Source organism: Gopherus flavomarginatus, chromosome 4 (genome assembly GCF_025201925.1).
Source record: "Gopherus flavomarginatus isolate rGopFla2 chromosome 4, rGopFla2.mat.asm, whole genome shotgun sequence".
Lineage (NCBI taxonomy): Eukaryota > Metazoa > Chordata > Testudines > Testudinidae > Gopherus > Gopherus flavomarginatus.
Genome location: NC_066620.1, coordinates 40442817 through 40468960, shown reverse-complemented (window position 1 = coordinate 40468960; position 26144 = coordinate 40442817). Strand labels below are relative to the sequence as shown.

Here is a 26144-nt window from a genome sequence, read left to right as displayed (position 1 = left end):
GGCATTGTATAGGGAGAAAGGGAAGCACAGGAGATCTGGATTCTATTCCTGGCTCTGCCACTGTTCAGCTGGGTGACCTTGGGCCAGTCACTTCCCCGCTCGGTGCTTTTGCTTCCCCATTTCTAAAATGGCAATAATGATACTGACCTCCTTTGTAAAGTGCTTTGATATCTACTGATTGAAAGTGTCATAAAAGAAGTAGGTGTTATTAAACAAAGAACTGTTGAGTCACTTCTCTTCTTGCCAACAAGCAAGCACTTTGAGTACTCAGGGCAGAAATATCACCTTGCCAAAATAAACGTGCTCCTGCACTAGACTACGGTAGACATAGATTTTGGAGAAATGGCCATTTGCCCCAACACGGTGCTGCTGCAACAGGATCAGGCATGAGCAAGTTACACAATAATCTCCCATGAAGAGTCAAAAATAGCTGAAGCTTTATTATATGTGTCTGTCTGCCCAAATTCAGAAATACATCTTGTTCTTTATGGCCAAAACGTTGTTGTACTTGGAAATGGAAACTGAGTTTTTAATTTATTTAAATATCTCTAGCTCAGCTGTAAACACTCAGTCTCTAAAGCAGCGGTGGGCAACCTATGGCCTGCAGGCCGCAAGTGGCCTGTCAGGGTAATCCACTGGCAGGCCACGAGACAGTTTGTTTACACTGACCATCTGCAGGCACAGCTGCCCACAGCTCCCAGTGACTGTGGTTCACCATTCCCGGCCAATGGGAGCTGCAGGAAGTGGCGTGGGTTGGCCACGAGGAGCTGCAGGTGGCCATGCCGGCAGACAGTCAACGTAAACAATCTGTCTCGTGGCCTGCCAGCAGATTACCCCATTGGTCTACATGCAACCCATGGGCCGCAGGTTGCCCACCACTGCTTTAAAGTCTGCAGAAGAATGTTCTTAGCTGGAGCATCTGCTGTTACAAACTCTGAGACTGATCTGCAGACCTTATCCTTGTGAGTAGTTCCATTTAAATCAATGGGACTATTTATGAGAATAAGGATTACTTCATTTGAGTTAGCATTTGCAGGATCAGGCCCTAAACTTGCTGATATTAGACAATATGAGCGAGAATGTATGTTGAGTGTCTACACTTAACTAGTTAAAGCCTAAAAAAATAGCTTTTAGCAGAGTCTTATTAAGCAATAGGAAAACGTGTGTGCTGCCCTTAAGGCAATCAACAAGGAAAGTGGTGATGTTCTGTCTGAGTCCTCTACAGTATATCAGCACTGTTCTCTTATCCATAGTACGTCACAGTAGCATAGCTTGCTACAGTTTTTCTTTTATTTAGTTGCTAGCATATCCTGAGTGTAAGTCACTTCCCACACATATGGTAAGAAGAGGCTTGAGTTCTTGTGCCCTATTAGTCCAGGCAAGTTAAATCACATTCCTTAGTGGCTAGATTCTGGTGTTCAGAACTATACTGGCAGTTGGTCTTGTTGAACCTCTTGAACCAGAAATACGACTTCTGAAACTTTTCTAAGCAGACTTTTGTGGTATAGACATCTCTAAAATAAAAGAACTTATCATTGGGATATGAACTGTGGAAACAATGAGCCAATTGAACAGGAGTTGTACCAGACTTGCCTATCTTGATTGTACTGTTTTGATTAGAGACACACACAATGGAGCATACCACTTCAAACAGTGATCTCAGACTAATGAGATTTGAGGTAGTTCAATACTTGAATGGGAGATTTCTGCGGAGAAGCTCAACCTCTGCAGGAAATAGTTTGATGCATTGAATGGTGATATTGTTCCTCATACCTGTCAGAATTTGAAAGCCATAAACATGGCTACCTGGGAAAATAAATAGGGAAGGCCCTTTCAACTCAACTGTAATACATTGCAGTAGGTGTTCGGAGGGTCAGAATGGGAACCAAATACATATTTTGCTGAAAAAGTAGTGATTATTATTCAGTCATAAAGACAGATGAGTTTGTTTTCCTGCTGAGTCAGTATCTAGCATGGTGTTAGGGAGTACTGTGCTAGTGGAAGCAATGTTTTTCCAGGTGAGATACAACACCTAGGTCTGATGACACCCGCAGTTATTAAAAATACCAGGACTTTTCCCCCCCAAGATCTGTTCCAACATGGGTAATTCAATTCTGCCTACTTAAGTTTCCCTGAAATTTCAAACAAATGAGAGACTCTTCTTTTACTATTAAAAGTGTTCCTATGCATTTTTATGTGTTTCTCTGATTCACCCATTAATGGCTGCACTTTATTGGTGGCCAAAATGATTCCTGTATGTAAAGTCAGTTACTAAGAGTTTATAACATATGTTGGGTTCCTTCTGGATGAAAGATGTTATATAAAGTCATTATCTTAAATGATTCCTTGCAAGCAGTGACCATGTATTATCTGTTCAGCCTCTCAAATTTGGAGACACCCGACTCTTTGTCACAGCAAAGAAGGAATTGCTTCCCCTCTTACAACACTGCCATCAGAGGCCCTGCAAACTGAAGCAATAAAATTATTTAAGGTAAAATCCTGGTAAATGGTTGTGTTTTTTTCTGTGTGAGAGAGATACTTTTTTGCTCACTAAAGGTGTTCTCTTAACAGACCTGCATGTGAGTCTGACTCACCAGCTAGCACCTCCCCTTTTGACTCTGTGTGGTGTAGCAGGCTCTCCTCCACTGACAGCTGTGATGTTAGGATTCTTGGAACTTGGCCCTCCAGCCAGATCACATATAATGCAACCTCTACGGTTGCAAACTCTTCAGGATTGTCCTGAAGTCACCTGGAGATTTTAAAGATTAATCTTTAATTAAAGATTATGTCATGTGACGAAACATCCAGGAATATATCAAACCAAAATTGGCAACCCTAGCCACCCCTTCTGGTGTGAGCCAAGAATTCAACAAAGAATAGTCCATTAACCTCATATTCAGTCCAACTCCAGAATCAGTAGTCCTTATTTCAGATGTTGGGGTTTCAACAGTGCTTACTCTTTGCCAGGGGGTTTTTACTCCACTATCCTCATGGGACCAGTAGGGGAACCTAAGCCCTCCCACTTCACTGGGTTCCAGTCCAGGGACCCTTTAATAAGCAGTGAAGGCTGCCTACACAGTTTCCTTGATCCCTCACTGGACTAGTTCTTACCTTACCTTCTCAGGTCTTTCCCATAGACATTTCCCAGACTCAGAGTATCAGCATCTCTCTCTTTAAGCTTCTTCCACAGTCTCATGGCAGAGCTTCTTAGCACTTTCTGCAGCTTTCTCTACTCTCCTGGCAGACAGCCTTGGCTCCCTACAGACTCTTTCACCAGCATGGAGAATCCTGGGTAGACTCACTTTTCTAGCTTTCCCTCACCACTGCTTTGGGCTGCCTGTTACACGCCCACCTACCTTCCTTCTGGGAGGTGCTGTCTGCCAGCAGTCCAAACTCAGCAGATTCACTCCAGCCAGGCTTCTCCAGGGTTGACACCTACTGCAGGTGTAGCAGGGTGGAGTTTATTGAGCCCGCAAACTCTCATTAACCCCTTCTGGTCCACTGTGGTGTTGGTACACCTCATCACAGCCTGGAAAGAAAAGCTATGTCTTTATCTTCAGAACAGATAAGGCATGGACAGTGCTAGTTGAGCCTCTCCACAGAGCCTCACCCCCCTAATCTGAAGAGAACAACTCTAGAATTTAGAGAGCAGTTCAGTCTCCAGGCCTGTTTAACTTATGACCTTTCTGCCGAGATTATCAGTAAAATTGCCAGTTAGCACCCAGGAGGATAGTGGATTTTTGGCCTGAGACTAAAATAATCAAATTCATGGGTTAGGAAACATCCATCAGATAGACAGCTGGTTGAAATTTTCTGAAATTTGTTTTTTTCAAGTAAATTTTAAACCAACAACAACTACAAAAAGTAATTTAAAATGTTATGGCTTTTTTCATGTTTCTCAACCAGCTCTAGAGATTGAAGACATTTTACAAATTGTGATGGGAAAAAATGCAAAAAAACAAATAAACCCCAAACCATCATTTCTGCACATTTTTTCTTAATTTTTGAACTAACTTTAATCATATGGTAACAGTTGTCATTCATTATGGACCTTGGCTGAATTCAAACTGATGACTTAGGAGGGAAAGTTTCTATTGTCCTTTTTCTTTTATAAATAAAAAAAAGTCTTCATCAACGATTTAGATGTTGGCATAGAAAGTACGCTTGTTAAGTTTGCGGACGATACCAAACTGGGAGGGAGTGCAACTGCTTTGGAGGACAGGGTCAAAATTCAAAATGATCTGGACAAATTGGAGAAATGGTCTGAGGTAAACAGGATGAAGTTCAATAAAGATAAATGCAAAGTGCTCCACTTAGGAAGGAACAATCAGTTTCACACATACAGAATGGAAAGAGACTGTCTAGGAAGGAGTATGGCAGAAAGAGATCTAGGGGTCATAGTAGACCACAAGCTTAATATGAGTCAACAATGTGATACTGTTGCAAAAAAAGCAAACGTGATTCTGGGATGCATTAACAGGTGTGTTGTAAACAAGACACGAGAAGTCATTCTTCCGCTTTACTCTGCGCTGGTTAGGCCTGAACTGGAGTATTGTGTCCAGTTCTGGGCACCGCATTTCAAGAAAGATGTGGAAAAATTGGAGAGGGTCCAGAGAAGAGCAACAAGAATGATTAAAGGTCTTGAGAACATGACCTATGAAGGAAGGCTGAAGGAATTGGGTTTGTTTAGTTTGGAAAAGAGAAGACTGAGAGGGGACATGATAGCAGTTTTCAGGTATCTAAAAGGGTGTCATCAGGAGGAGGGAGAAAACTTGTTCACCTTAGCCTCCAATGATAGAACAAGAAGCAATGAACTTAAACTGCAGCAAGGGAGATTCAGGTTGGACATTAGGAAAAAGTTCCTAACTGTCAGGGTAGTTAAATACTGGAATAGATTGCCTAGGGAAGTTGTGGAATCTCCATCTCTGGAGATATTTAAGAGTAGGTTAGATAAATATCTATTAGGGATGGTCTAGACAGTATTTGGTCCTGCCATGAGGGCAGGGGACTGGACTCGATGACCTCTCAAGGTCCCTTCCAGTCCTAGAGTCTATGAGTCTATGAGAATCAAGACTTTCATATACATATGTCTAAGCTGAGCCTGTGTTTTCCTTCTTGAGTTTAGTGAACAAATGAAAAGTATGTGTGTCTTAATAATAATATATAGTAAAACAAAATGTATGTGAAGACTACAGAGTAAGAGTCTTCAAAATATTTAGACCTAAAAAAATTATATCATATTATTAATAATAGTCAGAGGTAAAAGAGCCAGTATGCTGTGCCGGACCAGATCGGCTTCCCCAGGCTGGCAATTTAAAGGGCCTGGGGCTCCCTACAGTGGCTGGAGCCCCAGATCCTTCAAATTGCCTCCCAAGCCCGGCTGCTGGAGCCCTGGGGTAGTGCCAGCAGGGCTCTGGCGGTGATTTAAAGGGCATGGGGCTCCGCTAAGGTAGCAGCGGCTGGAGTCCCGGGCCCTTTAAATTGCCCCAGGGCTTCCAGCCGCCTCTGCAGCTGGTAGCTCTGGAGGTGATTTAAAGAGCCCTGGTATTTAAAGGCCCCGCCTCTTCCCATTGAGGCCATGCCTCTTCTGGTTGAGGCCACGCCCCAGCTCAGGACTCCGGCATACCGGTAAGTCCTTTCAGTTACTTTCACCCCTGAGAATAGTACAAAGAGTACACAGCAACTGCCCTTCTGCAAAGATGCAGCTCTGACAAGTGAATTCAAGAGATACGTCTTGATCCTGTTGCGTGCAGGTAGACCCCAGTGTTTGAGCACAGGTGGTTGCAGAACAGAGTCCTTGGGTGAAAGCCCAGCCCCACTGAAGTCAATGGCAAAACTCCCCTGTATTTCACTCTTCAAGTTGGATAGGTAAAAATGTGTTTTTCGCAGCTGAAGATTGCTATAGACTATATGCTAATGATTGTTACAGAGAAAAAGTACTTTTCTGCCGTTTCTTTGCACACTGAGGGATATATTAAGAGTTAGAAAGCAAGTTCCATGGATGAATGCCTTTTCTCCATGGACCTTATCCATAAATTCTGCCAAGAGCAAGTTCCTTCCAGTAAAAACTGTCTTGAGAAGTCATATGGAATAGTTTTTGGCTAGATGTTGAAAGGAATTTTATACATTCCATCTGTTCAGTCCCTGGCACTGGCATATCCAGCTTGTTTGTTTGAAATGTCAGGAGAGTCTTAAAGAAAAATGTCCATTTTATTTTGCTCATCCCAACAGCATGAAAGTTTAAAACGGAATGAACTTTCCTCAGCACAAATAAACACATGTATTTGAAAAATGACATTCTGAATTACATTTAGCAAATCTGAACGTCTATCACAGGAAGTAGTTATTTTGCTAGAAAGGGATGACTTATGTGACATTGTCATTATAAAGAACTCAGTGTTTGCGATTCTAAATTAGTTCCCAACTTGGCTGAGAACTAATGTATCAATCAAAAAAAGACATTTGGGTTCAATTTCAGTTATTCTGCTGCTAATCAAAATTAGTCAAATATATCAAAATATCTTAAGATAGAAGGAATCTAATCTGTTGATCGTTTGTTTCCCTTCTATCTTGGTTATTAAAATAATTCCTTAAAGATTAATATTTAAAATGTGTAAGTGGATTTAGTGATCATGTAACCAAGGGACTAAATATGTAGACCAACTGGAACCCACCTTTCTGGGGCAGGTGTTATGCAAACTTTCTTGGACAACATTGCCATTGCTTTATGGAAGCTCCTAGCTATTCCAGAAGTGCAGTTTGCTTGAGCAGAGACTACCAGTAGTGCAAAATATTATGCTGCTTTTGTGATGTGAACAAGTGGAGACAGAATGTAACCATCAAACTCATGGGACTTGAGCCCAGATTTTAACTTAGGACTCCTGAGCTAAAGAACTATTGCACGGACCCATTATGCCACCTAATAGCTCCCCTCTTTGTTTCCTTTCCCCTTCCCACATTGAAAACTTTCCCAATGTAGGAAGAATACAACTCAAGAAACAAAAAATCCTAATGTTCTGGTCAATTTGTAGTTTATTGAATGAGGTCTTTAAAGTTTGTTGCTCTTGTTTCAGCAGCCTTGCCATGGCAGGCAACACTGCAACTGCTCACAGGACGGACCAGCCATGATTGTGTTGTGCCCACTTTTTGTTTTTATATCGACTGCCTTTACAGTAGTAGAAGATTGATTCTGAGCTTGCCCTTTTGGGTTTCAAAGTCCTGAACAATGTATATAGGCCCTGGTTTTATTCAGAATCTTCTGAAAACTTGCCTGACATCACCTCATCATGTCTCAGTAGGTCATTGTGTTTTTGCTGTCATAGCTCCTAGTGAGTAGAATTCACTCCCTGCAGAAATCTGCCTCATTTTATCCCTCCCCACTTTTAAAAAAGCATTTGAAAATAGACTGTTCAGAGGTATTTTTATCTTAAATCTGGTCATGTAGAGAAGAACCCCACTCCTTTCCTCATACTTTTCAAGTGATAGCGTCTTTGTTTTTTAAATTTTAATTAATGTAATGCATGATGCTTTAAATATTATTGAATTTTGGTTGTGAAGCACCTCTGTGAAGGGGTTAGATGGAGGTTGATATATAAACTTACATATTATTATTTTACATCCAGACCTGCCAGTTGTTTATAAATGCTGCAGTTGACTCTCCTGCCATTGATTACCATGTATCTTTGGCCCAGAGTGCTTTGCAGATCTGCCTCACACATCCAGAGCTTCAAAATGAGATCTGCTGCCAGCTCATTAAGCAGACAAGACGACGACATCCACAGAACCAGGCAGGACCAATACAGGTACGAATAACTTCTGTTAATGGAATGTCCTTCACATGAGCAATGAAGGGCTTTGACGGACCATTGAGTACAGCAAAGAAATTTGCATGCTTTGGTAAAATTTACATCTTTGTGCTGTGCTTTATGTAAATCAGAAGAATAAGTGTAAATAACATCCTCATCTCTTTTAAGTGCTGAACACAAATGCAAGTGAGTTTAAAGTTTAACGTAAGGTGTAACACATAGACCCCTGTGGTTCTCCTCTCAGCTGCTGCATGCTTCCTTGAGAGCCTGTTTTGCTTCCTGAGTTAATTCCAGATTCAGCCCCTAACTCACACAGCACATTTGTCTTTAGAATGTGCTTGGGGGGGTTGGGGGGTGGCAATTCATTCCCCATATTTGGCCATGCAGTTTAATATGCCTGTTTTCAAGACAAGTATCTTCTTTCCAGTGCCTGGCCTTACAGCCTCCCACGCAATCTTGTACACATACTGCATACCAAATAATGTCTATGCAGCACCTAATTGTGTTTCTTCACTCTGTTTTATTACCAGAACTATATTTTTCTACAAATTTGTAAGTAGGAAAAAAATTAAACTGAGAGAGGAAAAAGGAATTATAGTCTAAGTGGTATATACAGATATGGATTAGTAGTCCATGTGAGTAGCGGTACACAGACAGCTAGGAAAGAAGCAGGAGAATTTAATAAGGAAACAGTTCATTAATATGTTGACTTCATGTGTTTGTATTCAGTACCTGAATTCATATTTTTGAAAATTATTAAGTTGACACATACTGCAGTTGATGGTTTTAATTTAACCTTTCTCTTTTTTGACACTCTTATACCATTCATTGATAGGGCCTTTCTTTGTAGGTGAAAAAAACATTATAATCTCCCATAATGGTTTTAAAAGTACATTAAAGTGCTTTCACAAAATAAAAATGATGGGATGAGGGAATGTTTTGAGGTCCCAGATCATTACAGGAAGATACGTTTTTTTCTCTCACTTTCATTTCACTATCTCTCCCAAATAAAAGTCTGATCCATCTCCCATTGAAGTCCATTAATTTTTCCATTAACTTAATGGAAGTTGCATGGTGCAGTAAATGGTCTTTGAGAAGGAAACTCTTCAAATGCTTAGAGGGATAAAATAATAACAATCCCACCTAACCTGCAGGCAAGATGTGAAGCTGCCGCTTATTTCATCCTCAGCATCTGTCCTGGGCCAGAGGAGTGTGGATAGAAGACTAGCATCAGCAAATGAAATCTGGGGGGAAAATGTATTAAAGGTAGATTTATAGTTGAGGTTTCCTAACATTTCCATTATAAGTCCCTGTTTTCAGTTGCTTATAACTTGGCCATCTTTAACCTGAAATTTTCCGCATGAGGTGTTTGCCTCAGGCTGATTTAGTGTGGTAAATATTCAGTAAAAATGTTAGCTGTTTCTCAGAATGAGGTCAAGGACAAATATGTTGTTTTACCCAAGTTAAAAAATGTGTGCAATGCTTTGTTGAGATGCTCTAGTGTCGGCACACTTTGGAGCAGGGACTTGAAATGTATTTGGTTGCCTTGTTGTTGGGGCTGTGCCTTTTTCCGCAAATCTGGTTAAATTACGAGCCTCTAAAATTTTCTTTGCATATGCTCAGTAGAGACTTGTTAGAGTTTGGCAGCTAAATTCTCTGAAGATTCCATCTGTAGTGGGCATGCAAAGGAGCTGAACATGACTTGCAGTTGCTCCTTCCGCCACCCATGGATAGCTTGATGCCATGCACAGGACCTGAGAGCAAGGAGGCTGTCTTCCTTTCATTCTCAGTGCAATTGTAATTCGGCCCCCTTGTGTGTATGCATATATGCAGTCTTTAATCACATAGTCACAAACTATTTTTTCCACAGTACTCAAGCCTTATTCAGTGCACAGTATGACTTGTGATCTGGGAATGAATCAGCATGTGTAGTGAATGAGACTGTTGTCTGAAGGATCCCTGCTTCATTTGTTGCAGATGTTGGAGGCTGCGTAGTGAATGAGGGAGGGGTCTGCAGCAAGAGATGGAATGTTTTTGTGGTTTAGGGAATTGAATGCCATCTTAAATGGATTTAATTCCTATTTGATGCAGGACATTGTTATTTAAACCAAATTTTTCATTAGCTATGTAGTCCTTCATTTCTGGGTGCCCCACTTGAGACACCTCTGGTCTGCAAAAGTACTGGACACTCATAACTGCCCATGGAGTCAGTGAAAGCTGAACAGATAAAATGCTACATTCTCTGAAAAAAAAAGTCAGATTATAGACATCTCAAAGTGGGCACCAAAATTATTTTACACTTTAAACATTAATGTCTCTGTGCATTAGTTCCCCATATGTAAAATAAGGATAATAATGTCACCTTACCACACAAGGGTGTTGAGAAAATAAATGCATTAATATTTGTAAATAAGTGCTGAAGTGATGAGCTCCATAAAAAAGCCCATGAGGAAATTAATAATTCTGTATTCAGAGTAGGTTTGAATAGCATGCAATAAATAAATCTTGGGTCTACACATTGAACAATGAGGATAAAAAAAAAGTCAAATAGCGGCTCATTCAGTGAGCATTGTTGAGCCTGTGCACTGAATGAGGTAGGGGTCCTGTGGCGGAAAAAGGGATGTAATTAAAGACTATCTGTAATGCATACTCACAGGGGAACTGAATTAAGGTGGTACAGGCAACCTTGATTCAGGTATTCCCCAACATTTGAGTGAGTGACTTTGCAACCTTACTTTTCTTTTAGTGCAGTTTTTTGTATATAATTTTATCTAAACTGAACCAAAAAAAGTTGCAGGAAGAGGGAAACATGGAAATAGAGATAAAGACATCTTGGGCTTCCAATGAGGTAATATCCCAATTCATTTCAGCTTTTTACCTGTAGTTTTGAGCTTTTCCTGCCAATATACAATTGTCTGTCATTTTATTTGGCATTTTGCACAATGAACTGCACTGTTGACCAGTGATCACAGCAAGAAGTTATTTTACTTTGTAAGATGCCCAAAATAGTGTTGTTGTTTTTTACTTTTTTCCAGGGTTTGCAGCTGTTAGCTCTCTGTGTTGGACTATTCCTTCCTCAGCACCCATTCCTTTGGCTCCTCAGACTTCACTTAAAGAAGAATGCCGATTCCAGGTGTGCCTATGTATTACTAGCTGTACAAGTCCCACTAATGGAATTTCTAGGATACATTTTAAAATCAACTTTATGACATATTTGTGGACAAATGCTACAAAAGTACAATTTGTACACACAACTTGTGTGCATCACTTGGAAAATTTGTCCTTTGTTTTGAAAATTGCACTACAGTATTCTGAACACACAATGTGAAAGCATGAAAAGCACAATATAGCTGTTACCCAAAATGTTCTGAGGCAAATTCATTCCTGACAAAACTATTCATTTCAATGGATTAACACCCTTTATATTCTCACCTTTGATGGAAAAATCTGTTGGAAACATTGCAAGGAAACCTCAGAGTTCTCCTTCCATTTGGATCTTTCAGTGGGTTTACTCACAGCTTAGCACATAGTGGAGCAGTTCATGAACCATGCCCTGTTTCTCTTTTTGTGACAGAACTGAATTTGGGAAATATGCAATTTACTGTCAGCGATGTGTTGAGAGAACCCAGCAGAATGGGGACCGAGAAGCAAGGCCATCAAGGATGGAAATCCTTTCAACCCTTCTAAGAAATCCCTACTACCACTCATTGCCATTCAGTATTCCAGTTCATTTCATGAATGGTATATACCAGGTAGGGCTCATCAGCATGATATTTAACTTGCCCAATCTGATTTTATTAGCACACTTGTGAAGTGGTTATGTGTCATAGCCAAGATGAAGGAGGGAGAACTATGGGATTAAAGTAAATATGGCTTGAATTTCTCCTTGCTGGTGGTTAGCAATGGAATGGGCAAAGTAATTGTCAGATTTGATCAGTGTTTCAGGAAAAGAAAAAGTTTTGAGCAAAACATCTTTAAAACTTGATTATTGCCTAAGTAGTATCCACTTCATTTTTCTTGTTTAACCAATCAACCACATGAATGGAGCAGTCTGGAGAAGAGAGCAAGGTGTTAGAGGTATTCCCTCCAACTGAGCACCTTGGAAGTCAGGTAGCTTATTGAAGGTCATGAGGCACATGTGTAACTCTGATCATCACTAACAGAGAATACCTGCATTTATTACAGGCAGAATATGCTCCATAGTCTTTTGGGGCCAATCAAGACCCCACAGAAGTCTGAGGGAACCTTTCTATTGACTTCATTCAAAACTGCATCAGCCCTTTGTGCCTATATGTTCCTAATGATTAGAGCTGGTCAGAATTTTCTGTCAAGAAATCTTTTGACAGAAAATAGTTTTCAATTAAATCAAATAAAAGAAGATACATTTTCTTTAAAAAATTTTTAGTTTTGGCAACTGAAAAACTTCGTGTCATGAATAACTCTTGTTCCAGAGTAGACTCTCATGCTCTACAGGCAAAACACACACAGCAAAGACCTCTGATCCTCCAGCCAGGCTCCCTCTCGTGCAGGGGTGGGCAAACTTTTTGGCCCAAGGGCCACATCTGGGTATGGAAATTGTATTGTGGGCCATGAATGCTCATGAAACTGGGAGTTGGGGAGGGGGAGGAGGGAGGGCTCCAACTGGGGGGTGCGGGCTCTGGGCTGGGGTCAGAAATGAGGCGTTCAGGGTGCGGGAGGGGGCTTCGGGCTGGGTAGGGGGTTGGAGTGCGAGGGGGAGGGGGAGGGCTAGGGATGAGGGGTTGGAGGTGCAGGAGGGTGCTCCAGGCTGGGACTGAGGGGTTCGGAGGGTGGGAGGGAGATCAGGGCTGGAGTAAGGGCTTGAGATGGAGGAGGGGGTCAGGGTGCAGGCTCCGGGCGGTGCTTACCTCGAGCAGCTCCCAGAAGCAGTGGCATGTTCACCCTACAGGTCCTACATGGTGGTGTGGCCAGGCAGCTCTTCGCACTGCTCTGTCCACAGGCACCGCCCCTGGAGCTTCCATTGGCCGTGGTTCCCAGCCAATGGGAACTACAGGGGTGGCTCTTGGGGCACGGGCAGCATTCAGAGCCTCTTGGCTGCCTCTACACATAGGAGCTGGAGGGAGGACATGCTACTGCTTCTTGGAGCTGCATGGAGCAGGGAAAGCCCCCGCCCCCGCTTGGAGCTCGAGGGCTGGATTAAAATATCTGGAGGGTCAGATGTGGCCCCTGGACTGTAGTTTGCCCACCCCTGCTCTAGTGTCTAGACGCTTTTAGGGTTATAGTGTCTTTAAAGGCTTTCACAATACCAGCAAACCATGAGCTATTCCTTCAGTAACCAGATATCTGGAGTCTGAATGATCTTTTCTTCCCACAAGCCTTCTCTTAGTCCTGCCTTTTCTTTCAGGGCCCATCAATTTAGTCTGGGCCTTCTTCCAAGGCCCAGCTTTCCTTTCAGCCTGCCCTTCTTTCAGGATCTAATACCCTGCGTATTTCCTTCTCTTACAGCCCATCTTTCTCTTCTAAACTCCCACAGACTACCATTTGCCTATCTTCTCCCCTCTTTTAAACCACAGCATTTCCTATTTCTAATAGCTCTCTCCTCCTGAACAACACCCTCCACAGGTGACAGTCATCAATTTCATCAATCTTTTCAGCTGATCCTCATGTTTCAGTTACCATCATTAATCCCTTAGTAGCTACAGACCAGGCTAACTCCTTCCCATCTCTTTACAGGGGCCATGTCACCCTATGACACAGTAGAACTCCCATTAACTTCAGTATAGGGTCAGTATTGGATCTAGTATCCCTTCTGTGAATTATGGCATGTAAATAATTGTAAAATTATATAGTTATGTACTGAATATCATTTTTATTTCCTGGTATAAAGAAAAACTCTGCTTTCAAAACATTTTTATAAACTTTAAAAAAGTATTCAATATATATCCAACAAAAATATATATATGTACTTGGATCTCCATAAAGTTATCACCTTAAAGTTTCAAAGATAAATGCTTGAGATCAAAAAGAATGTAACCATCCGTGATGTTTATATATTGGTTTGAAAAGACATGCTCCCAAGTGATATGAAATAAAACCAATAAAGAGTCTTAAATGTCACTATAATTGGTTAGTTAGTTGGGCTCAGATCGCCATAGGTATTTAGGCTCCTAGTTTCCATTGCAGTCAGTGGGACTCCATGATCCAATTTTTCTAAGACATTTTGTTACTAATAAAAGTGGTGTGGTTTCTTTTGTGTGTAGAGCCTAGTAGATACTCCTGTCCTTTAGCACAAACATAAAGTTGAGGGAAGTGTCAGAGACAAGTATCTGAATAGAGACAATTAGCCACATATCACTAAAATTCTTTAGTACCAAAGATAGAACAGGAAACTTGATAAATATTTACACCAGTAGACATGGGAGGTAGAAAATATTCTTTGGACAATTACTATGTATACTATATATCACTGCTCCTGAAATACATTTTATATGTTTTTTTTCAGACATACAGTATAATCTAATCAAGGCTCCTGTTAAATTGTGTGTCATGCAAGGTTGTTATCTATAATCTTACCTTCTGAGCCACCCTGTCATAATTTCTTTTGTTATAGTATTTCTAATAATATTTTTCCTCACCGAGGAACATATCAAATTGCCTTTTTAAATCAAACATTTAGATTAATTCAAATCTATAGCTTAGTAAATTAAAAAAAAACCTGTAAATGCATTTATCTAGAGATTAAGCTTGAGCTAGAAAACAAAAAAAGGAAAATAATATATTTGTTTAATAACAGTCTGAGATGCTATGTATAATAGTCTTTGATTTGGTAAGCAAAATGCAATGACTTGTAACAGGTAAGCAAAGTTTTTGACATAAAATTTGCTCAGTAGGGCAGAATAAAGACCACCAAACTGTCTTCTTTTTTTCCAGAATTTACAAGTTTAAACCCTGGCTAAATTTTTGTCTAATCCTTAGTGGAATGTATCAAGTTGTAATGACAATGAGCTATCCAAGGAGGATAGAACAGGGCACTCTCTTTCCATGTATGTTCTAGAAAGTGTCTTGTCCTTTTTAAAAATCTTACATTTAATATTTCTGAGAGTTTTTGTAACTAAAGTGTTTCATTTTCCTCTGTTCAGGTTGTTGGATTTGATGCCTCCACCACGGTGGAAGAATTTCTGAACACCCTTAACCAAGACACAGGAATGAGAAAACCAGTGCAGTCAGGATTTGCATTATTTACTGATGATCCTTCTGGCAAGGATATAGAGCACTGTCTTCAAGGAAACATCAAAGTAAACAAAACTCTTTAATGAGCTGCACATATTAAACAACAAAAATATCTTAATTTTACAGAGGCCTTTTCAAACAAACAATGTAAGGGAAAATTATTTCCTTATTAAATGCTTTTTGCTTTTCCTCATTTGACATACATCAAAGGAAAGATGAAAACAAACTCTGATTTTTAACTCTGAAATTCATTCAGTGGAATACATTTAAAAGCAGTGCCTGGCAGACTAGAATGGCTCAGGGAACTGATGATGGGATAAGGAACTTTTCACCTCTAGGACACCAGTTTACATGAGGACTGTTATTAGTGGCTAAAAGTGATTACAGTCTAATGCTCATTCTGTGGCTTTAGCTGGTGTTCTCAGTCCAACTCCTGTGGCTGAACAACAAAGATCTCAATACTCAGTAATCCTGAAGAGCTCTCAGAGCTGGAGAGGTGAAGTAGACTGGAATAGAAGTCTCCAGATGAGGGCTGTGACACGAAAATTGAACTACTAGATCTTGTACTTTGCAAGTCCTGTGGCTAGAAGACTTCAGTGTCCAATGCTGGCAACCTGGTTCCTGTCATAACATCAGCTTTACTATACACTTAAAGAACAGGAGTACTTGTGGCACCTTAGAGACTAACAAACTTATTTCAGCATGAGCTTTCGTGAGCTACAGCTCACTTCTTCGGACGCACAGAATGGAACACACAGACAGGAGATATTTATACATACAGAGAACATGAAAAGGTGGAAGTATGCATACCAACAGGATGATTGATTGATTAGACTCTTCCTGTTGGTATGCATACTTCCACCTTTTCATGTTCTCTGTATGTATAAATATCTCTTGTCTGTGTGTTCCATTCTGTGTGTCCGAAGAAGTGAGCTGTAGCTCACGAAAGCTCATGCTGAAATAAATTTGTTAGTTTCTAAGGTACCACAAGTACTCCTGTTCCTTTTGCGGATACAGACTAACATGGCTGCTACTCTGAAAACTATACACCTTAGAAATATAAACCCAGCTCCTAAAATAACCAAATACAAACAGCTCTTCTAATATGTTGCTCAAGTGAGGGATGTATTGGAAGATCAAGGAAAGTGGCTGACAGAGATCTGGAAGGAATGTCAGAGGGTTTTCTATCCAATACAAGGAGGTGAAGGTTTAGGTTCAGTTCAGTAGATTGGCAGTGCTCCGTGTAATGTTATTTGTGTGGATTCTGAAGGGATGTAGTTATCCCCACAACTCAGGATTAAGGTATTTGCAGCAAGGGTTGGGAAGACACAACATAATTGACGGTTTACTACGTTACATCGTTGTTCTCGCAAAGCATATAGTGGGGCTGGGACTGCTGTTGAAGCAGCTCCTTCAGCCCTGGGGAGTAAGGAATGCTGGGTAATACCATCAGGCAGGCCTGTTACACCCTTCTGCAGTGTTCAGAGAAGTATTAACTGGCTTCAGGGGGCTCTGCATCCAGCCTTTATGGCTGGAAGAAGGGTGGTCATGATGCAACCGGATATAAATAGTGCCATGGAGGATTCCTCTTTCCTACCAAAAAAAAACCCACCCAAAACCAAAACAAAAAAGCATGACATGGAAGGTAAAAAAAAAAAAAATCAATTAAACAATTTACTTATTCTCGTATTCTGTTTTCTATTAACGTGAGATTTTGGATTCTGTTAACATTTCTGCTGAGTCTTTCCAAGGGGGTCAATAAATAGTTTCTTCCCATCTAATCTGAATGGACTAGGGTGCTGTCATTGCAACACACTCTTCCTTTGATCTGGGAACAAGGGACCAAGCTAGTCTCCAATTTGCACAAAACACTGGTTAGAAACGGAACCATCCACAGCATGCAGTATAGTTGTTTAATTATCCTCTTTATAAAAGTCATTAGTTTTGAATAATTACGTATGTGGTGGCTCCTGCTAAATTATATACCTTTCCTTTCTGTATAAACATTTTATGGCCAGATTCCAAAACCAAGGTCTGTCTGGTAGGATAAGCGAATAACAACAACAAAATCTGACTGTTAAATCCCCAGCTAAAAAGTGCCTGTACAGGTACTTTTCACAAGTTTAAAAATTAAAGCTATGTGATTTTTCTAAGTTACAATAATTGAAATTCTTTCATAATAATCAGATGGTTTCCTTCAAAGATGCTGTTTTGGCAAGAAACTACAGAACTGACAGTTCCACATATTCATTTTCCTTTTAGATCTGTGACATTATTTCTAAATGGGAGCAGGCCTCCAAAGAACAGCATCCTGGGAAATGTGAAGGAACAAGAACTGTGCGTCTTACATATAAAAACAGGTATATAATACTGAGCATAATTCCACTTCTGTGTCCTACGAATTTTCTTTAATTTATATAGTGTTTATTATCTGGAAACGTATTAGCTGAATCAAAGCTTACTCCAAAATGTTAAGAGAGAAAGAGAATGCAACCTTTGTTAAATAAATTAACTTCACTAGTATCAATATTTTGAAAACCTTCATATAAACCTTAGATGTTTGTTTTTCTTAAACTTAGCAGGTTGGGAAGTACAGAGTAAGCTAGTCAGGCAAATCCTGGTTTGTTTTCCTTAGTCAATCTTCTGGTTCATTGGACACCCCATCCCATGACCCTGCTTAGAGGCTGTGGCTCCTTCCCACATCCTCCATGAGGCCATCTTTCCCTTAATGAACCCTCCTTCCAAGCATCTTACACCTGGTAAGATCCCATTTGTTGAGGTTGAGCTGATCTGCTTGTCTTTCGTGTGGGTTCCACCTGCACAGGTATAGAATAAGGCTCTAGGAGCATGCAGATCCAATGTGCATGGAATTTTAAACATATAGCATGAATCTAACAAGAAGAGAGCAAGAGAAGGCTACCAATTAAAGGGATCTCTAAAAATAGAAGTATTGGGGTACATCTGTAGGAGAAGGATGAGATAATAGTGAGTCGAACATTATTTGCATAATAAGCAACAGTCACAGGTTGATGTTTCATAGTTCAGTAGTAGAAAGGTCAGCACACAATAGTTTCCATCAAAAGTTGATTTCTCTTACCCTGTTTAGCTTGGAAAACTGTAATGTCCAATTGTATCTACAATCCACATCCAATAAAATGGAACTGATTATGTTATGTACCAGTATTTAATTTTTTAATTTGTAGGTGAAGCTTATGAGATTGAGAAGCACTTGTCTTGACTACAACACTCCTTTTGCTCAGTCTTTGGTCTCTCCTGAGCATCAGTTGCTAATTGTGCCAAACTTTACTGGAACTTGAGTTTTGGATACATGGGGACTAGGCTGACACTACCAAATTAAAAACCCTAGATCTACAGAGGTGAAAAACCACTATACTAATTTGCACTATTATGTACTTGGAAGGTCTATGATTCCTCAAGTGTCAAGTGGTGTTGAATTTCATGAAAGCAAAATACAAATCAATGCTTAATTGTGAAATCATTAAACTTTATTCATTTAGATTCAATGAGGTGCAGATCTTTTGGTGGGTATTTATATCTTTAATTATTTTCAAACTGGCATTTAAATTCTATTCATGTTTAAACTTTTTAGTCTGATTTCTTATCATTCACTTAAAAATAAGATATATGTGTACAATGATACTTTTTTTTTAAATGTAAAACTAAGGGCATGTGTTAAGTAATCAGTTTGAACAGCAGTGTAGCTAGCCTTCAAATTTCATTATAAAATTCCAGATTTTACTCCTTTGCTGTCCCTGTTCTATGGAAAAGAGTGAAGGGCTTAACTGGAGCAAAAATTTTAAAATGACAAGATACTGAAGGGTCACTTTTCCCCACCTTTTGGAAGTAGTGAATGTATAGCTAGTAAAATGGTTTAGAGTGACAATTCTAGAGGCTGATTTTTTCCATTCGTCCACAGACTTAGTACAGTGGCAGTAAACACTTCCAAGTGCTGCCCTTCCTCTGTGCCTCAACTCTGCTCTGGACAGGTTACCTTCAGAGTTGAAGCGTTAATAAGTCTCTGTGCACATTCATTCTTTGTCCTAACTGCTAAGGCTACCATTTGTGATAGAAACACTTATCCATTAGGAACTGGATTGATATCACCAACTCATTTCACATGAGTCAATGTAAGTCATCAGATGGTAACAATTTATGGTCAGAGCTGACTTCAAACTAGTGGCCCAGAGGTGCAAGGTCATAGGTCTCATTACTAATCCCCAGGGTCCATCTAATACCCCTATTTTCATTTTTAAATAACTTTTCTTTCTTCTTTTGTAGGCTTTATTTCTCAGGTCAAGTTCGTGGGGAGACAGATAGGGAAAAGCTGCTGTTAATGTATCAGACAAATGATCAGATAGTAAACGGACTTTTTCCTGTCAACAAAGAACTGGCACTGGAAATGGCAGCTCTTTTAGCTCAGGTAATCTATGAGTTTATGGTAACAGTCCATTTGTACATTAACGGGCCACTGCTGACCACCTTCTGCTCCTACTGACCTCAGTGTTAAGGTGGGAGGTTCACAGCACCTTGAATGATCTTGCCCTAATTAATTAAACATAGCATAGCCATTTGCTTTTGTTACAGGGAGTCTTGAACAGGTCTCCCCATTCACTCTGCCATGAATAACTTCTGAAAATTATATATACCATAATAATACAGCCTACAGATGTTTCAGTAGATATATTTCTGTATAAGATTTATTTTCATAAAGAAGAAAAACACAGAGATCATGACAAAGAAAAGTTTGAGAATTACCCGTATATACTCGTTCATAAGCCAAATATTTTTGGTAAAAAAGTGACACATGAAAAAGCGGGGGTCAGCTTATAAATGGGTCTACACCAAAATTTGATGATTTTAAACTCATTGAATCGAATATCTAATACATTGTCATTTTGTTTACCTGGAGTGTCTGCAGGCATGGAGCCCCTTGGCTCCTTGTGACTGCAGTTCTAGGGTGACCAGATGTCCTGATTTTATAGGGACATCATGATATTCGGGGGGTTTTCTTATATGGGCCCCTGTTACCCCTCACATTCTGTCCCGATTTTTCATACCCGTTGTCTGGTCACCTTATGCAGTTCACCGTTCCCAGCCAATGGGAGTGGCAAACCGTGGACACTGGGAGCTGAGGAGCTCCGTGCCTGTGAACGCTCCAGGTTAACAAAACGCCCAGGCCTGCTAGCAGCTTACCCTAACGGACCGGGAGTCAAAGTTTGCCAACCCCTGAAATATAGGGTCGGCTTATGAAAGAGTCGTACAGTTTTTGCTATTTTTACCTAACCATCTTGGGGGGGGGGGGGCGCAGCTTATAAACAAACAGGCCAATGAACGAGTATATACGGTACTTTATGGATTGGCTTAATTAGAACTTGTCAGTTTACACCAGCTGAAGATTTGTCCCTGTATATGAAATACTGTGAAATGCATGAAAACTCTATACAATATGTTTTGCACTTTTGTAATTTAAACTTGATTTGTGCTAATTAATTTTGCCTGGTGAATTTAATGTAATTAGAAGTGAAATATAATTTATGCTATTTTTACATCAGTGAAAATATACTTAATGAACAAAACATTTTAAGTTTTACAGTATGCTAATCAAGAAGACAATGCATAAAAGGTACAGTAACTCCTCACTTAATGTCGTCCCGGTTAACCTTGTTTCATTGTTACGTTGCTGAGCAATTACGGAACATGCTCGTTTAAAGTTGTGCAATGCTTCACTATTATGTTGTTTGGCTGCCTGCTTTCTCCACAGCTGGCAGCCTCCATACACCTCTCCCCCTCCCCAGCGCCTCCCACTGGCAGGCAGACGACCCGCCGGCCTTCCCCCACCTCCTGCCCATGGCAATCAGCTGGCTTGCGGCATTTAGGAGGCAGGAGAGAGGAGGAGGAGCGAGCACTCGGCATGCAATCTCCCCCTCCCTCCCCTGCCTCCTGCCCGCAGCAATCAGCTGGCTTGCGGCGTTTAGAAGGCAGGAGGGAGAAGCGAGGACTCGGCACGCAGGCTCCTCCTGCCTCCCGAATGCGGCAAACCACCTGATTGCCCCAGGCAGGAGGCGGGGAGGGGAGCCTGCGCTCCAAGTCTTGCTCCTTCCCCCTCCCTCCTGCCTCCTAAATGTCGCAAGCCAGCTGATTGCCCCGGGGCAGGAGGGACGGGGGAGGAGCGAGGACTCAGCATGCCTCCCCACTCCTTCCCCTGCCTCTTGCCAGTGACAATCAGCTGGCTTGCTGCATTCAGAAGGGGCGGAGAGGGGGAGAGGTGGGAGGATGCAGCCTGCGAAGTAAAGGGGGCAGGGGGAGAAGAGGTGGGTCAAGGGTTGGGAGCTTGGGGGAAGGGGTGGAGCAGATGGGCTGAGGGTTGAGCCCCCTGCCCCTGGCAAAGTCAGTGCCTGTGCTTGTAAGAACAGCAAGAGTAGCAGCCGGACAATCCATCCTCTTCCACTCTCTGACTCCACCACCTCAACTAAGCTTCATACTCAGCAGTGATGATTGTAGTATTAAATTGTTTATTTAAAATTGTTTAAAATCTATACCTGTATTAAATTGCTTGTTTAAAATAATTTAAAATGTAGATAATGCCTTTTGTCTGGCAAAAAAAAAAATTCCCTGAAACCTAACCCCACCCCCCATTTACTTTAATTCTTATGGAGAAACTGGATTCACTTAACATCATTTCACTTAAAGTCGCATTTTTCAGGACCATAACTACAACATTAAGTGAGGAGTTACTGTATTTAATTTCTAAAATGACTCTGTACAAACAAAGATCTTCTCTTTCCTGGCCTTTCTATTAGGTGGAGATTGGGGACTTCAAAAGACCTTTCTCAACTCCAGCAGGGCAAGTTACTTCTCCCTCCAAGTCCAATCAGACATTGAAACATGTAGTGGAGAGATTTTACCCAAAGAGGTATAGGCATGGTTGTTCAGAAGAACAGTTAAGGTGAGAGGGGAAAAATATTATGATAGGCAAGCTGTGAACGTTTTTACTTTGAGGGTTCTGTTATGTTTAGGGATGAAGAAAGGCTTTTGGATGATTTAGATATATATTTATGAGAAATTTTTGTCTAGAGCTATATATGAAACTTAAATTCTTTTTACCAAATGGGTTAGGGAGAACCCAGTTCCTCTAAATCTTTGTTACGCAAACATACAATAGGATTATTAATCATGTATTTTAGCAAAATGCTCTTATCTCTCAGAATACACAAATTACGTAGGATCCTATAACCTTTACTCACATAGGACCTGATTCTGACACTCTTACTCACTTGGAATATTATTTTACTCAGAAAATAATCCCATTGAAATGAATAAGTCTATTAAGGTATTACTAAAGTTGAGTAAGGGTGCCACAGTCTGGTCCTCGAGTAGTCCTTACTCAAGCAGGCAGACTCATTGAACTTAACCAAACTACTTATATGAGTAAACATTGCAGGATTTGTATCTGTTCTAGTCAAACATTGGGTATTTCATAATTTAAGATATTTTGAACAAAAAAATATTCTTCTAATTTCTGCTAATGTTATAGCAACTGTTTTCCCATGGCTCATGGCAAACAGAGCTACAGGAAAAGAAAAAGATTTGAAAAACAGGAAAATGTTATTGTAAAACCAAAATATAGCTGGGGTACTGAAGAGCAGGATATAGTACCTGAAAATACTTACATTTGTTGATAAAAAGTTTCTATATTTCATGTTGCGCATTGTCAGGGGGTTTGGTAGTATAGCCCAGTGGCGACAGTCAGCAGCTGTGTCGTCCAGCAGCAAGAGTCTGCAGGTCCAGCTGTAGGGGAACCTAGGCCGCTCCCTGCTCCACTGGGTTCCAATCCAGGGCCCTGCGAGCAGCAGGCTGGGTATGCAGCCTGAAAGTGGACACCATCAAGCCTGCTCCCTGGGTTACTTCCTACTCTTACCCCTCCAAAGTCACCAGAGGGTCTGCTTATTCACTCACAAAGGGGCAGGGTTCTCCCTGCCTGTGTTCCAGAGGTTGTTTTACTCCAGTCCCAGCCCATCATCCCGAGTCTTCATGGGGCATTAGGCAGTTCAGCAGTGGGATCTGGTCCAGGCTGTTTGGAGCTCCTGTGGCCTCTCTGCAGAAGCTAAAAGCAGATAACTGTTCCCCTTCCTCTGTCCACCCTGATGACTAGGACTGCTCCCTTTTGAGCTCTGCCTCCATTTTGAGTATGCCCAGCTAGTGCAGCTGGATCGGGCCTTGTGGGACTAGTTGCTTGTTAACCCTTGTCTCTCCAGTGTGGAACTTATACATCTCATCTCACAGATGTCCTTTCAATTCTGCTTTCACATGTGGGTACCTATAGATGTATATCAGAAGCTGAGCTGTACTTTTTCACCCTGTGATGCTAGTACTTTTTATTTAAAAGGGGGATGGGGACCATCCTAGATAATTTAAATTTAATCATGGTGTTCCAGAAACAGAAAGATAGCTAAGGTTTGCTGTATGCAAATGATATTAATGACTGGTTTACACAGTTTTCTACACAGCTTATCTGATAGATATGACAGAATATAGCACATAAATCAAATACTCATTTTAACAAAATCAAAAAGCTTTTGATTGGGTTTTTACTAGTTCTTTTTTAACAACAAAATCCAAAAGTACATTCTCACTATGTGTTCCATTTCAAACAGACAGCTTTGTCAGCGATTATCAACTAGATGGATGGCTCTCCGGGGGCACAGTGCCGCAGATTGTGTGCGCATTTATCTCACAGTAGCCAGAAAGTGGTCATTCTTTGGTGCTAAAATGTTTGCGGCAAAAGTAAGGAACTTTTACCAGTTTTGGGTTTTTGGGGTGGTGGTTTAAGTTTGAATGTAGTATACAGGAGAAAAACAAATTAAGTTGAAAGTGGGTTGGAAGTGTTTCTGTTGCTTGAATCTCTGTTAATAAAATGATAGAAGATTAGGGTTGGAAGAGACCTCAGGAGGTCATCTAGTCCAACCCCTTGCTCAAAGCAGGACCAACCCCAACTAAATCATCCCAGCCAGGGCTTTGTCAAGCCAGGCCTTAAAAACTCTAAGGATGGAGATTCCACCACCTCCCTAGGCAACCCATTCCAGTGCTTCACCACCCTCCTAGTGAAATAGGTTTTCCTAATATCCAACCTAGACCTCCCCCACTGCAACTTGAGACCATTGCTGGTGCTTCTGTCATATGCCACCACTCAGAACAGCCAAGCTCCATCCTCTTTGGAACCCCCCTTCAGGGCCGGCCTTAGGCCAATTCCACCAATTTCCTGGAATCGGGCCCCGCGCCTAAGAGGGCCCTGCGCCCAGTGAGAATCTCTTCCCTGGCTAGAGGGGCCTTTTTAATTTTTACTCACCTGGCGGCTTTCCGGGTCTTTGGCAGCACTTTGGCGGTGGGTCCTTTGCTTGTTCTGGGTCTTTGGCGGCCCTTCGGCGGCGGGTCCTTTAGTGCTGCTGAAGATCTGGAGCGAGTGAAGGACCCGCCGCCGAAGGGCCGCCGAAGACTCACCCGGTGAGTACAAGCCCTATGTGTTTACGTGGTTTTCTTTTGTCTTCCCTGCTGGGGCCCCATCGAAACTGTTCGAATTGGGCCCCGCACTTCCTAAAGCTGGCCCTGCCCCCCTGCAGGTAGTTGAAGGCTACAATCAAATCCCCCCTCACTCTTCTCTTCTGCAGACTAAACAAGCACAGTTCCCTCAGCCTCTCCTCATAAGTCATGTGCCCCAGACCCCTAATCATTTTTCATTGCCCTCCGCTGGACTCTCTCCAATTTGTCCACATCCTTTCTGTAGTGGGGGCCTCAAAACTGGACGCAGTACTCCAGATGTGGCCTCACTAGTGCCAAATAGAGGGGAATAATCACTTTCCTCGATCTGCTGGAAATGTTCCTACTAGTGCAGCCCAATATGCCATTAGCCTTCTTGGCAACAAGGGCACACTGCTGACTGATATCCAGCTTCTTGTCCACTTTAATCCCTAGGTCCTTTTCTGCAGAACTGCTGCTTAGCCAGTCAGTCCCCAGCCTGTAACAGTGCATGGAATTCTTCCATCCTAAGTGGAGGACTCTGCACTTGTCCTTGTTGAACCTCCTCAGATTTCTCCTGGCCCAATCCTCCAATTTGTCTAGGTCACTCTGAACACTATTCCTATCTTCCAGCATATCTATCTCTCCCCCCAGCTTAGTGTCATCTGTGAACTTGCTGAGGGTGCAAACCATCCCATCATCCAGATCATTAATGAAGATGTTAAACAAAACCAGCCCCAGGACTGATCCCTGGGGCACTCCACTTGATACTGGCTGCCAACTAGACATTGAGCCGTTGATCACTAACTGTTGAGCCTGATGGTCTAGCCAGCTTCCTATCCATCTTATAGTTCATTCATCGAGTCCGTGCTTCTTTAACTTGCTGGCAGGAATGCTGTGGGAGACCGTATCAAAGCTTTGCTAAGTCAAGGTATATCGTGTCCACCGCCTTCCCCATATCCACAGAGCCAGTTATCTCATCATAGAAGGCAATCAGGTTGGTCAGGAATGACTTTCCCATGTTGACTGTTCCTGATCACCTTCCTCTCCTCCAGAGGCTTCAAAATGGATTCCTTGAGGACTTGCTCCATGATTTTTCCAGGCACTGAGGTGAGGCTGTAGTTTCCCAGATTTTCCTTCTTCCCTTTTTTAAAGATGAGCACCATATTTGCCTTTTTCCAATTGTCTTGGACCTCCCCCAATCGCCACGAGTTTTCAAAGGTAATGGCCAATGGCTCTGCGATCACATCAGCCAACTCCCTCAGCATCCTCAGATGCATTAGATCCGGCCTCATGGACTTGTGCTTTTCTAAATAGTCCTTACCCTGTTCTTTCACCTGAGGGCTGCTCACCTCCTCCCCATACTATGCTGTCCAATGCAGCAGTCTGGGAGCTGACCTTGTCTGTGAAGACCGAGGCAAAAAAAGCATTGAGTACTTCAGCTTTTTCCACATCATCTGTCACTAGGTTGCCTCCCCCATTCAGAAAGGGTCCCACACTTTCCCTGACCACCTTGTTGCTAACATACCTGTATAAACCCTTCATGTTACCCTTCACATCCCTTGCTAGCTGCAACTCCAATTGTGCTTTGGCCTT

General features: G+C 41.6%; 1 protein-coding gene across 3 annotated transcripts in view; it reads left to right on the top strand.

Moving 5' to 3' along the window:
- Positions 1-26144, top strand: part of PLEKHH2 (pleckstrin homology, MyTH4 and FERM domain containing H2) — a 122444-nt gene that overhangs the window by 83451 nt on the left and 12849 nt on the right. For 2 of the 3 annotated variants that reach the window (XM_050951727.1, XM_050951725.1), the window contains 9 exons: positions 2379-2491; positions 7623-7802; positions 10841-10938; positions 11380-11557; positions 14924-15079; positions 17277-17374; positions 19314-19455; positions 21836-21981; positions 23690-23819. In XM_050951727.1, the coding sequence (XP_050807684.1) occupies positions 2379-2491; positions 7623-7802; positions 10841-10938; positions 11380-11557; positions 14924-15079; positions 17277-17374; positions 19314-19455; positions 21836-21981; positions 23690-23819 (1241 nt within the window). The remainder of the gene's footprint in view (positions 1-2378; positions 2492-7622; positions 7803-10840; positions 10939-11379; positions 11558-14923; positions 15080-17276; positions 17375-19313; positions 19456-21835; positions 21982-23689; positions 23820-26144) is intronic. The other variant, XM_050951726.1, reaches the window with a different exon arrangement.